This window comes from Mus musculus, chromosome 5 (assembly GCF_000001635.26).
Source record: "Mus musculus strain C57BL/6J chromosome 5, GRCm38.p6 C57BL/6J".
In the NCBI taxonomy this organism is placed as follows: Eukaryota; Metazoa; Chordata; class Mammalia; order Rodentia; family Muridae; genus Mus; species Mus musculus.
Window position 1 is genome coordinate 14,020,119 of NC_000071.6, and position 14,882 is coordinate 14,035,000.

The window sequence follows — 14,882 nt, forward strand, 5'->3', positions numbered from 1 at the left end:
TTCCCTTCCCTTTTCTTTTCTTTTCTTTTCTTTTCTTTTCTTTTCTTTTCTTTTCTTTTCTTTTCCAAGACAGGGTTTCTCTGTATAGCCCTGGCTGTCCTGGAACTCACTTTGTAGACCAGGCTGTCCTCAAACTCAGAAATCCACCTGCCTCTGCCTCCCGAGTGCTGGGATTAAAGGCATGCGCTACCACCGTCCGGCTCTGATTTTTCATCTAAATTCGGACATTAGAATGATACCAGTCAACAGGTGAGTAGATTGGGCCCTGAGTGGTACTAATTGGTGTCTTGTCTTTCTGTCTACCACCAACAGAAGCATACAGTGGAGAAGAATTCAGGTGTCTATTTGTCCTCTACGTTTAAAGTGACAGAATGGGAGAGATAGGTAATACAGTTGTACATCTTGTGAGACAAGGCAGCGTCAATGACAGGCCAATAAAAGAATCAACAGATTTGGTCTGTAAAGCTTAGCCTCAGCGGTTGGGAGCAGCAGCTGCGGCGTTGATGGGACACTTGAGATGCTCTGCACTGGAGATCCTTGGCATAGCAGGCTAGCACAAGTAGAAGGATTACTGAAGGCAAAATTCCATGGCTACCATAAAGAAATTTTATCTCTAGTTTTGAAAAGGCTCAATACCATTGCTATTGGGATACTATGGTCTATTAATAGCTTTAATCATGACGTTCCTGAGATGTGGTTGCATGTTGTTCATAGATAAATAGTGTTTATGACACTTCTCAATAGTGTTTATGTATTTCTGAATACAGTACTCAACAGGAAAAGCTGAAGACACATCCCACCATACTAATAGAGACTCCAGAAATCAATTAATTCCTTATTTAGCCTCTAAGTGTCCATACCATTCTCTGGCTTTACTAGTGACATCTGCTGACGTCAGTAACAGACAGCAAAGGGAGATGATGGCTTTCTGATGAATTGCCTGCAAGCATGATCACCGAAGGAGTAGATTAAGCAGATACATATTTAGCCAAGGGAGTTTGTGCTATGATATGGTACAAAATTAAAAAAAAAAAAAAGGCTTAGCATAAGTTTTTGATTCCTTCTCATATAACATCTGTTGTGTTTCTGAGTAACTTTCTCAAGAAACTGCCTCCAATATGGTGACTCAATAATTCAAGATGCTTCAGTTTCCTGCCCCAGCATTCATTGTTTAGTCCTCCAGGCTTGCCACAAAAAGACCTGAGAATGCAGAGTGTTTTGGGAGTGTCTATTTCACTGTCTCAGGCTTGATACAATACCTATCACTTCTGCTTGTATTTCTCTGATCAGAATTAGGCAAATGTTTTCACAAATTACCCAGAGACTGGGCAGATTGACTTTCATATGTCCAGAAAGAAAGATGAGAAATTCCTGGTTGCATCGCTAAAGTGTAGTCTCCCAAGGTACACATGACACTTTTTTTGGTTGTTTAAAGACTTATTTATTTATTTTATGTAGATGAGTACACTGTAGCTGTTTTCAGGCACACAGGGAGAGGGCATCAGATTCCATTACAGATGGTTGTGAGCCACTATGTGGTTGCTGGGAATTGATCTCAGGACCTCTGGAAGAGCAGTCAGTGCTTTTAACTGCTGAACCATCTCTCTAGCCCCACAAGATAATTTTAAACTGTGCAGAGGTACCAGTTCTCAGCGTGTATTTGGTTTGGCCTATATCTTAGTAGCTCATCAATGCTATGAGGTGATCATTTTATTTTATATAAAGATGTTGGATTTAAATTACCTATGCTATAAAAATGAAAATAGTTAATGAAGCATCCTGATATAGAATGTTTAGATAATACTGGTGAAGGGATTTCTGTAAACCAAATTTAATATGTATAACTTCAACAAAATTGAAAACCTGGTATAACAGGAATCTGTTCTTTTAACAGATATTCCACATGCTTCACAAGATGGGCAAAGGCTACCTCTGTGAAGGATTGTGTTAGAGGCCAGTTGCTCTTCTGCTCATAAGACTGGGATCCAGTGATTGACCTATTTACATCAACACACTTTGGAAGGAGCTGGAACTTCTGATCTTAATTCCCTACACCCCGCCTTTATCCCTTATTTCGAGTTTGAGATTGTTCTTCATAAAATAAGATTAATATTGCCAGGTGGTGGTGGCCTAACCCTTTTATCTTAGCACTGAGGGGAGAGAGACAGACAGATCTCTGAGTTCAAGGCCATCCTGGTCTACAGAGCTAATTTTAGGACAACCAAGGCTACACAAAGCAACTTTGTCAAGAAGAAGAAGAAGAAGAAGAAGAAGAAGAAGAAGAAGAAGAAGAAGAAGAAGAAGAAGAAGAAGAAGAAAAGAAGGAAGGAAAGAAAACAACAAAACAAACAATCAAAACAACAAGAATCACCACCAATGGGAGATTTAGAATGAGACATTTTATTTAACAAGAATAACTTTGTTACTGGCATTGGTTACCTGTAGCAACATAGCTGCTCTGGCAAGGAACTACATCCAAATACCTTCCTGATCTGTGTGATTGGCCTGAAAAACACACTTTTAATCCCTCTGTTTGGAACATAAACAGATGGATTAGTACACACCTTTAATCCCAAACAACGAAGATAAAGTTAGTTTGAAGAAGGATGCATCCATGTTTGAAATCAGTGTCTAATTGAGGGGCAGACAAAGTGATGAATCAGAGAAAGAGTTGACAGAAAGAGTCAGAGATTACCCAACTCTCACCAGGAGAGCACAGGAAGGAGAAGCTATTTGAGAGCAGCACAGGAAGAAGGGTGAGTCAGTGGGGAGTCAGTGCAGTGAGTGCAGTGCAGAGGAGCTGAGTTCATGCATGAGTTCACACAGCTCAGGGCAGGTCAGCAGAGTCAGTTGAAGCCAGACAATGAGAAGGAGCCAGAAGACTAGAACAAATTGCCAGAGTTAATTTGAGGCTAAACAGAGCAATTCAGCAAGAAGCTGAGAGAAGCCAGATTGAAACAATCAACGTAGAAAGGAGTCTGAGCCAGAACAGCTGGATTGAGACAGTTATCCTGAGTTCAGGATGAGCTAGAAAGCATGAGCTCATTCAGCAGTAAGCCTTCAAGACAACAACGACATCCGGTTAATAAAAGATACATTGACAGTTACTTGTTTTGTTCTCCCATGTCTGTATATTGCTCAGACTGACAACCTCAAATCAATCATTGAATCATCAAATACTATTGTTTATCCAAAAGACCCACAATCTACAGGGACACTTTACTTACTATTGAATTTATTTTATTTTTTCAATTTCAAAATTTTCCACAGTACATGGGATTCTTCCCAAGCAGTGTGCCTTTCATGTCCCGGTTTGTCTATATTATTCTTGGATTGTACATAATTACTTTTAAAAAATCCACTGCTCAAAATGTCATACTGAAATGAGAATCTGAATGGCAAACTCACTTCTGAATTTCATATTTTCTGAAACTAATTATTCTTAGTTTCTTTCACAAAGAGAATAGCCAATTTTGTCTCAAAGACTATTCCGAAGGATAGTCTAAAAACATATGGAGGAATCTGAGAGCCTCATGAGTACCCGATGTTTAGTTTTAATAGTCATTTTAATTATTAATTTATTTCCCATTATCCATAGGTTTTCTATAACACACACAGAAAGGTAAAAGGCCATAGAAAGGGTTTGAAGGGACATGTAATACAAACGTGAAAAAAGTAAAACAGAGCACATTTTGTGATGGACAAAGGAGTGGATTACTGTGGTAAATGCTTTGAAATTGCCCATACTCACTTTGAGGAAGTGAGAAATTTTAGCATTAATAGTACTTATTCTCCAATTTACTTTGAGTCTCAATGAAGTATCTATGATCGTCTTTCTTTAACCCTATAGCAATCTTAGGTAGATGTCAGTTGAATAAGGATATTAATTTCAGTAATCAATGCACAGACCCTGCCCTTAGGTAAAGCTGATAAAGTTGTTATCTATGTTCTAGTTACTTTGGTTTCTGGAACAGAGTGAAATGATTGTGAAGTTACAGGATGTTACAGTTAGGTCTGTAGCCCATCTCCCTGGCTTTTAAAATATGCAAGTGTCTACAAAGACCACCCCGTGTTAAAAGTCGACATACTTCATGTTGTTTCAGCGTTAAGTACTGTTTAGAGTTTGTTATCTTTTGTGAACCTTGCAAATCTAATTATTTATAATCTCCGGTGACATTTACATTTTGCTAAATATACTCTGTCCATGTTATCCTTTAAACATGGGTAAAGGATGCCTGGTTGGACTTCTTGCTTGTATAGAATGTAGGATATTGGAATGACCTAAGTTATCTTTTTGTTATAATCATATCACTTTAAGCACATAATTCTGAAAAACTGTCCACAGCCATTGCTATATATAAAATGAAGACTAAGAAGAAAAAGCCATCATAGCGGATATCATTTGTTTACCATTTAACTTTCAGCTGTGAGACCAAACCGCTATTACAGCTTACTGCTGTCTTGAAATAATACAATTCATTTCCATGCCAGCAGCTCTAGAACGTTTGGTTTAGTTTTTGAAACTGCTTGAAAGTAGATTGAACAGCTGACCTATTGTGTTAAGTTTACTTACACAAACATGGTGTCATGAAAATAAACTCTGAGAGTGCACAACACTGACTTCCAAGGTACTTTACATCCTGTGTTAATGCTTGCCTTACCCAGGCCCAGCGAGTAGAGAGTCTCAACTTTACCTACACCTCTCTACATCGAGACACCTCTCTCAGAAGACCAATACCTTGACCTTTAATCTTTCTTAAATGTGAGCTGAGATATGTTTTTGTTTTAGGAAAATGAATATACGGCAGATTTCTTTTTTCATATTAACTCATTTATGAAACGATGGAAAAGTGACATTTTACCCCTCTGGCTCTTGAAATACGCACTTTCCTCAAGAGTCAAAAGTAACATTTCTAAGATGGAAAATACAGAAAACTTGAATTGTGAACAAGGTTCTGTGGAAACAGTGAACAAATTAATTTGGCTCCCGGATAGTGGGAGATTTAGACTGTGGATTTATTGAAAGATGAATGAGCATTTCAAAGTCCTTCCCGAGGCCACGGCTCAGCCTTTCACATGCTCAATAGTATTCTGCAGGTCTTCCTGGCCCCGCCCCGACAGGGTGAGGACCTGTCTCCCTTGCCTGGCGGGCGGGTCAGAGCCGGGGAGATGCGGCGAGGCACGTGGGCTGGAGACACTTCCTAGAAACGCGCGCGGGCTCAACCCTGCCTGAACTTTCCTGTAAACAGAGCGCTGACAGGCGGCATCCCCGCTGGGTGGATCCCGCGCTCCTGGCGCAAGTGGCACTTCTTGCTTCTAATTATCGAGAGGAGAGGCGAATACGAACTAGCTGCTCGGCAAGTCAGTGCAGGAGGCTGACTTCTGGGAGGCTGGCGGGGAGGCTGGGGGAAGAGCTGGGGGAGGCTGCTGCTCTGCTCCGACTGTTTTCTCAATGAATAGCTGGCGGGGAGACTGAAGCTAGCCACAGCCTCCTCCTCACTCCGCGTCTGGGTGACGGCGACAGCACCAGCCCGGACCTGGCTCTCAAGACGCGCTCCTTGGACGGTCTCTTGCTCCGCGCTTCTAACCACCGGGCCCAAGGACAGAAAGGCTTAGCGGATCCAAATATTGCCCGGCAAATGGCACTTGGGAATGGTATTTTCTGATGACAACCCCTTCTGTTTGTGACAAAGCCTGTCGCCCGCAGTTGCCCCTGGAGGGAAGTACTAAGTAAAACTCAATCCTGTCTTAAAGTGTGGCTGCAGGGGCCAGAGGAGAGCCAGCACGCACCATGGCACCGGCCGGACACATCCTCACCTTGCTGCTCTGGGGTCACCTGCTGGAACTCTGGACCCCAGGTCACTCCGCGAACCCCTCCTACCCCAGGCTACGCCTGTCACATAAAGGTAGGTTACCTTTCCTTATCCTTTTGTTAGGAAAATGACCGAATGGAAAGTCACTTAACACAGGTCCATGTTGCCCCCAAGACCCTCAAAGTGCACCTGAAGCATATTGCCACACTCACCCAGGAGTGTAAGCACCTCGAGTTAACATATCCTACCTCATCTGGAAAAAGTGTTAAATCGCTTGCCAACTTGGAGGTGTTATTTTTGCCCTAGAAATATCAGATATTATTCTGGAGAAGTTCACTCACCGCTCTGCAGAACTGAGAAGGTGGGGCGCAGCTGCTAATAGCTGGAAAGGCTAAATCCCCCAAGTGAGCTGTAGCTACTGAAATACCACTACTTGCACTATGGGAGGCCTATGGGACAGGCTTTAAAAGTAGAGGCACACTGTTGTTGCTGCTGTCGTTGTTGTTGGGTGTTTTGTTTGTTTTCTTTTTAATGAGATTGAGAGGAGAAAAGAAAATTCCTGAGGAAAAAAAATGATATCATTCCCCCGTGTAATTAAAATGACTAACAAATAATACAAATTAGCCTTCACACTGAGTTGATTATTAGAATATTTTAATATGTGGCAAAATAAAGTAGTTTATTGGCAATCATGGTAAAGTGACTTGTAATGATTAAATATTACTATGTACTAGCTGTTTCTTTAAGTGTGCATTCATCTATTTTTACTGAATGCTTAGCACAATGTTTATTTTACTCTGCACACAGCTCCATCATATTCATAAATAAATGATCAAACGATAGGTTCTGCATCAGGACCAGTCAAAGCCAATCATCAGTCCTCCTGTCACCAAACAAATAAGAAGCAAAACCTGTGTTAAGAGGAAGCGATTTTGTTGACTTGAAAGGAATTTGGAATAAATTATTGGGAATGAAGTATTCATTACCACCACCAATTAAGACAGAGAACAGATGCAATAATAAGGATTACATAAGAGCCATTTTATTCAACCGAGTAAGCTTTTAAATTGTCTTTCACTATGGAAAGAACATAATCTGCATTTCTGAATACAAGAGAAGACTTTTAGCAGAGGATGGAACCAGAAGGTCTGAGTTTAGTATGACATAAATGGCCCTTTTGTCTTCTTATTGGACAGCAGTAAATGTAATGGTGACTGTAGAAATTTCTCATCTTGATACTTAAAATTATGGGTATCTTCTTGATTTAAATAATGTTCTTGTAACATTAAGTTCTAGGTACCAAAAATGCATTAAGTATATAAATATAATTCATTTGTAACATTTAACACACACCTTTTGATTTGGGACGATATATTATGATGGAGATAGCAAAGTCTCTATTTCTAAGAAGTTATAACCAAATACATCAAAGTGCAAAATTTGACTATGGAGATGGACTATGGAGAAATGAAGATGCCAGAAAAGAATAAGTTGATTCAGAATCTTATGAGTGCTATTTATCCTAGGGCTATTACGAATGAATTATTTCTTCCCAATTTGTGTTTCTGAGTGTACACTGTTGCTATATATGAAGCCTACAGTTCTTCATATTGTTTTCATGAGAAAAATGAAATCACAAAATTTACAGGAAAATGTATGGACTTGGGAAGTATACTGTTAAGTGAGGTGAACCAAACTCATGCAAGAAAGCATTGCATGTTCTTTCTGAAATGTGGATCCTAGCCTATAATACATGTACTGCGTGTGTGTAAACAGCAAGCAAGCATAGCTAACTATAGGTGTAGTGTAAGACTTAGAAAGGAGAGCAAGGAAGGGTGACATTAGGTAATGAGGAAGGATGGAATGTAGGCAAAGGGACACATGAGTCATGAAAGGATATAGGGCTTGTTTTTCTCCCTTCTAGTTTCAACTCTGCCATAGTTTCTTTCTTCCTTTTTTTTTTTTTTTTTTTTTTTTTTTTTTTTGTGGTGGATAACTGAATAAAAATGTAGAAAAAAAGGAAGGCAAATGGATAGGCTGTTGGTTTTGACATGCTGCTGTTCTGTTGAGCCTTCCATTGACCTTTATACCGCAGGCAGACTTGGCTTTTGATAGCTCCGTATCAGTATGTTTTCCAAATTGCTTCATTTGATTTTGTACCAGAGAGCTTATAATTTGGTCAGTGTACCAAAATTCCGTGGTACAGTCAATCTCATTTAAATATATTTTCTTTAATCAAGCTCATCTTCAAGATGTCTCTCTTAATCAGGGAAATCAGTGTAACTGATTTTATGAGCCATGTCATATGTTGTGGAGAGGACTTGCATGTATTTGTGTGTACTAGACTGAGAACTCTCCCAGGATTTCTCTCTGGCATGTCTTCTACACTTATTGGGACTGGCTAGGCAGACAGTTTTATGGTGATAGCTTTATATGAAGACAGTGTAGTGATATCTTCGAATAAAATGTTCTTACTTGTGAATTTTAGTTAGGACAGTCAGCTATGAGATCACACCAGAGAGGCAACGGGGAGCAGCACATGCTTGCTGTACCGCAGGTTTCTCAGTGACGCGGAAGGCAAGGAATGTCAGAGCAAGGACATGTAGTTCAGTCAGCACAAAATGAAGCACTCTCCATGCTCTGGAATTCAGCCGATGGTCCAAGAGTCTTCAAATATTAAGAATCATGCAGCGCAGGTTAATCTTCTGAAGTATTGCATGGTGACAGGAATTTTGGGTTTTCAGTTGCAGGTGGAGTTAAGTGATTGATATTACCAATGGTTGCTCAGTCTTTCAAAGTAAGATATACAGGTGTGTAGGACACATCACCTCTGCGCTGCTGCCTGACCCTATGGGGTGACACGGTCAGCTCCCTAGAGGGCCCATGTTGTGTGCATCCATCATTCTTCTCATGGCAGTGGTCTATGCCATGTGGGAGAAGGGCAGCCAGTTTTCTTTTACTCTCTACTTCTAAGATCACAGAAACAACAACAAAAATCTTTTCTCTCTCTTTTTTTTTTTCTGAGAAGGAGGAGGTTTAGCTGTCATATACAAAGCTTGAGTTATTTTCTAGAAAACTGTATTCACAAACATGTTGAGAGACCACCTGGTCTTTTCCTTTTTTTTTTTTCCCCTTTGCTTTCTGTTGTCCTCTACTTCTGGCAATGGTCTGCTCTTACATAGACCTTTGCAGAAGAAGGCTTCGAAGAGGCTTCTATTTTAACAGGTAGAGAGCACCTCTTGCTAGTTTCCAAGCATTTTTCACCTGTGATGGGATGGCCCTCAGTCCTCAGTTTTTCTTACCATCTCAGTCCATCTTATTATTTAGAAAGTGTGTCAATTTGGGGCAAATAGAGGACATGAAAGGACAAGGCAACTACTATTCTGGGAATACATGTATCTCTTGATGAGTTTTCTAAGAACAAATAAGGTTATTTAACAAGTGAAAACATAAAAAAAAATTAGGTGGTAAGATGCTATCTCCCCCTGAAAGAATTTTTCAGTCGAGATTTGAGTTGAGGTTGACTATATAAGGCAAAAGATTTAAAGTCCGAGGGTAGTCATACATCCTGTGCATCATAGTCTTTTATTCTAGCTAACGAGCCTACTGTTGGGGAGATTAATGGAGAATGAACTTTCTGTTCAAAGAGTTTTCTTAAAAACTGTTTGTGATTCTCCAGAAAGAGCAACTGGAAAGAATGAGGAGGAGCCCTGATGAACTGAGTTGCTCCATGTTGATATCTGCTCTTTCCTTATCTGTCACCATCCTGCATTAATGAGGTTACTGGGAAGGCAAAAATAAACTTCTCGAGAATGGAGTTGAAAGAAGGAACATACAAAAAAAAAACTAGCAAAGAACCAATCACAAGAACTGTAGAAAGTCCCAGTCAACCAAGACTCCAATCAAGGACAGTTAATTAGGAGTGTCTGGAAGGTAGGAGTTCAAAGTCCCCCTGAGGAGTGACAATCACAGAAGACACAGAGAGTGATTGCTTCAGCAACACAGACTTCTAGGATGTTTGAGGAAGAGGCAGTTAAGTCAAGATATGTTGACATTATAAATGGGGATTTAGGCTTTGAATAGATACCCACGTACATAAAACTTGCAAGTGTTAATCAGTATGACTGTATTCAGACATTCTAACTCTGTACACCCAGATCTGTCATAGTTCAGAGAGCTCGGGATTCAACATCAGGAGCCTCCACTCCATGTCCTACTCTTTCTCCTAATAATGGCAGTTCCTGAGTCAAAGTGAAAACGACTGATTGTCATGGTGCCTTCCCTGCATATTTCATAGAGGGTTAGAGAGGAACTACTGTCACTAAAATACTTGTGAATTTTTTTTTCCCTTCAAGACAGGGTTTCTCTGTGTAGCCCTGGCTGTCCTGGAACTCACTCTGTAGACCAGACTGGCCTCAAACTCAGAAATCTGCCTGCCTCTGCCTCCCAAGTGCTGGGATTAAAGGCGTGCGCCACCACCACCCGGTGTGAATGTTCTTTATAATCTAAAATTGTGTATATTATTAATAGTTCTTAAGCACCACTGTGAGTTGGTTATTTTGGAAGGCCACCTGTTCAAATCCTGGGGAATTGTAGGAACTTAGATATGGGCAAGTGTTTTAATAGTGCTGCCCTACAAGGAAGAATTAGGCCTAAAGTACTATAAAAATGTTATGGTTGGTCCTCCTAGACCATTGATTCTAAATGCCCCCTTTCTACCTTTGGCCTTGAGTTATGCCAGCTTCGAAGATCATTCATTACTCCATCTTCATTTTCAACATTTCATAGCTAATATTTGCTCACATTTTAAAATTCTTCACATTTATCAAACCAGGGCACTAAAATACAGTGTGAAGAAAAGCTTTGTGAGAATGTTCCAGAGACTGGTGTTTATTTTCTATCCAGAAAAAAATGAAAAAAAAAAAAAAAAGGCAGTGATTAAGCTGGTATTTTATGACCCAGCTCAGAGTTTTGGTTTTAGCCAGTAACTAAGCATTATCAATAGTGATATTAGTCACACATCTCTGGGTGTTAATAAATAAAAACTGGTCATAGGCATGATTCATAACCACAGAGGTTACATAGGCCTCGGGAGTAAATATTAACTCACATGCCAGGCTCCCTCCCTAAGGAGGGCTGGTGAGAATTCAATGATGGTTTTATTAACCAATAGTTTAAGAAAGAAACATGGAACAAAATGTGAAGAATTATAATATGTTTTGTGGAGTTGGACTTAACAAAAAATATTTTTCTAAGGGGAAATCTATGTAAGGGTGTTTTCTTTCCTGACCAATGATTTCAAGACATCTTTCGGGACTGTGAACTTGCCTTCTTCCTGTGATGAGCCTTTGGTGGTCAAGACAATTATTATTCAAGAACAGTTGTGTGTGAAGTTCTCTTGTGTAGATTAAGATCTTCCCACCTATTTCCTGGGTGCTCTAGCCTGTAGTCTTACAGATTAAATCCCAATAGCCCCTAAAAAAATACCAGAGAATCCACTGATTTACTTGAAGTTTTTTTTAAACTGAAAAATGAAATTTCACATCTATAGGCGGTACCTTACTTACATTCTCAGCCGTGTCTGCTCTCTGCCTAAAGGTTTAGGAGCGCAGGAATGGTAAACAGAACAAGTACTTTAGGCTCAGACATTACAAAACACTCTTGAATTCTTATTTTGATTGCCTTGATCCCCCTAGGTTTTGATGAAGCATCCCTAATTTAAATCTTGCTTCTGGTTCTGTGGCTTAAGCAAGTAACTTATGTTTTGTGACCAAGAGCCCTCTCTGCTTTAAAGCAGTGCAACGTTTAATTTGCAGATTGGGAGGGATCAGGGAAGATGATACAAATGGATGTGGTACAATACTTCCAGGCCTTTCACAAATAACTCAATGAACCAGAAGACACTTGAGCATCATGCATGCTGGTTTCCTTTTTAGATGTAAAAGGAACCATGAGCAAAACTCTCAGCTTCCAATTTAAAATACTTTTAAATTGAAGGTACTTACTCATCACAGGTTTTCCCTAAAAGCAAGAGTTTTCCTTAAAGGCCATTGTGACCACTGTAGGTGACTACAAATTGCAGGCATTGTTGGAGTCCCTTGCATTTATATGTTACTGTAGAATTACTTTGTTAATAATTTAAAGGAAGTTGCAACTTTGCCAGCTGGCACCTGGGAGACAACAGATCAAATCCTGAAAATACCTACCTAACAAAGGTAATTGTAGGCCCGCCATTGTAAAGCACAATAGAGCTGATATTACAAAAGCCAGACCACACTGAGCAATGCTAGTCTAAACAGTGTCCGGTAGGCGGCTATCAGCTCAGCATGTGTTGTTTGCTTTGAAAGTGAAAGAGAACCCTCTGCTCCTTCTTTTCTGGCACAAACAAGGTAAGGTGGCTGGGACAGAACTCAGTCCTTACACTTAGCTGGAATTCCGTGAATGCCCATTGCCATACAAGCAGGGCTAAATGTCTTAGACACTGATTTCCAAAGGCCAGTGTAATGGGATGGGGTGAGAAAGGTTCCAAGGAAACTGAGGCATCCTGAGCGACTGTTTACGGCTCCTTCAAAGGATGCATTAGAAGAGGGACTTAGCCAGGTCTTTCCATTCATCTCCTTTCCCCTTGGTGAGCGAAACAGCAGGGCTTCAGGAAGTCCTTTGGAGGCATCTCTCACTTTCCCATCTATGCACAAACTTCTATTTTTCTAAAAACACTATTTTGCATGCATGTGCCAATCTTGCCCAATGATACACCTCCTTTTTTTTTTTTTTTTTTTTTTTTTTTTTTTTTTTTTTTTTGCTAGCTTATTCTTCTGCTACCCAATGTGCTCTTGGCAACATCTCTCTTCCAGCTCTTCCCAGAGAGCGATTCCTTATCTTTTTAGGCCAAAGAAATGAAAAGAGAACAACTTGTAGTGGATGAAAGGTAGTCACTCATCTCCAGTTTACCTTCAAACTTCATTTAATTGTCACCCAGGTTGATAAGCAGAAAGCAAGATCTTTAAAATTTGTTGAAATGCATCGTATAATGAAATACACACCATACAGCCAGAAATTGGCCTGTTTTTCAGGGTCGTGGCTGATGCTGAAAGGTGCCATGATTCTGAGGCAGTGGGATCGTAGGGCGGGGAGATTATGATAGGAAGCTGAACCTGTTAATTGACATAATCTGTAGCTAAACTTGAGTTAGGTGAAAGACAGACTGCATCAATGCAAACCTACCAACTTCTATGCTCTCTGTGTTTTGAGCGTTAGCTTGGGAAAACTAGAAGAAAAAGAGGGTTGAGTCATAGGTTATTGTGGGGGCACAGAGTTTCTAAGAATAAATCCCACTGGTGATTTCAGGTAGCCATAGCACCACAGCCAGATAGAGTGGCAACAAAGATAAAGAGAAAAAAAAAAAGAGGGAGAGAATAGCAGTCAGCTGGGCCTCCTGACCCAGCTGGAAAGGAGGGAAGTGAAGAGGCCTTTAAATTGTGAGTTCAAAACATACTGTAGATCAAAAGGTCAACCCAGAATGTGTTCACAACGTTGCTCCCAGCTTTTTACTGCCCCTGATTGCTCCTTTCCTGAGTGAAAAGTTTACTGTGCAGTCTCAGGCCCTCCCAACTTCACAAATGCAAAGACTCCTTTCTTCTCCTGAGAGACCTCCCTGTGTGCTTGCTTTCTCCAGAATTTTTAAAACCTACACACCTGGGACACAGCGTGCTATACTGGGACATGTACAGATTCGTGATTTTTAAGTTTCTGGATCTGAACTCACAGGACATCTTACTTATGCTTCGCTATTCTTGTAAGTCACCGAGCTGAGCTCTGAGTCTTATTTTCCTTAGCCTCAAAAAGAAGCTAATGGAAGCGTTCCTTGCACAAAAATGTATCCCAGCATAGAGATACAACGTGATATTGTGGCCTTTATACTGCTCCTTAGTTTATATGATTTTAAATGTCTTTAAGCTACTTGAAGTAGGGAGACTATTTTCTGATGCAGTTGTATAGTGAATAAAATTACTTATTCAAGTCATTTTTGAAACCTGCAGTTATTGAGCAGTTGGTGACTATGGTGGTTTTGTTGGTTTTCAAACAAAAACCTTTTTAATTTAGTTAGCTTCCATCCTCTGGTCAAATAAAAGCCAACTTGATTTAAGACTTGCTAAATATAGTATTTTTTTGTTTGTTGTTGGGTTTTTATTTATTTATTTTGTGACAGGGTTTCTCTGGGTAGCCTTGGCTGTCCTACAACTCACTCTGTAGACCAGGCTGGCCTTGAACCACAGAGATCCACACGCCTCTGCCTCGTGAGTGCTGGGATCAAAGGTGTGAGCCATGACACCCAGCTAGTATCTTAATGTCCAAATTGTTGTACTGGTCAGGATAAACACACTCATAGAAAAGCTGAGCTATCGTACTGTTCCCTGATAATTTTTAATTAAACATGGTGTGTATGCATTTATTGGTCACAGGGTAATATATAAATACGTTTTATTCATTATTGATGTTGTAAATTGGGGGCACATATTGCTATATTAAGTTCAGAACTTTGGTCAGTTTTGGAGAAAGAAACATTCTGAGAAATTCAAGAACATGCATATCTCACAAAGACATGTTTTCCTGGACTAATGACAGACAGTGTCATCACAATTTAATCCCTGTCCTCTGAATCTTGGTCTCTCACATTGGAAATTTAGAAAATTTTAACCATTCAAAAAAGGTGGATTCATTTAACAATAATACCTTATTCTGTGAATATTTGTCAAGCTTTGTCAATGTTTTAGAGACTTAGCACGTGGCTAGGATTTTAGAATATAAGGAAACAGTTTTATTAATATAAATGATATGCTGGATGGGATTCTGGGAAATCTAAGCACGGTATGGATTTTAGTTAGTAATTATTCATCAATGTTGATTCATTAGTTGTGATAATGTTACCATTAGGTAAATTGTTATTAAATGGAAAACTGGGTCTAAGCAGTGTGGGAAACTTGTGTATCAGTGTATCAATTTCAAAATTAAAATTTCTGTAAACCTATTATTACTTTAAGATAAAGTTTTCTGTCTGTCTGTCTGTCT

The 14,882-nt window shown here is 39.8% G+C and overlaps 1 protein-coding gene across 1 annotated transcript in view; it reads left to right on the plus strand.

Annotated features, from left to right (window-relative positions):
• Positions 1-5,157: 5,157 nt before the first annotated feature.
• Sema3e (sema domain, immunoglobulin domain (Ig), short basic domain, secreted, (semaphorin) 3E) overlaps positions 5,158-14,882 on the plus strand; it is a 231,414-nt gene continuing 221,689 nt past the window's right edge. The window contains exon 1 of the mRNA NM_011348.2: positions 5,158-5,906. Coding sequence (NP_035478.2) covers positions 5,792-5,906 — 115 coding nt within the window. The 5' untranslated portion in view covers positions 5,158-5,791. The remainder of the gene's footprint in view (positions 5,907-14,882) is intronic.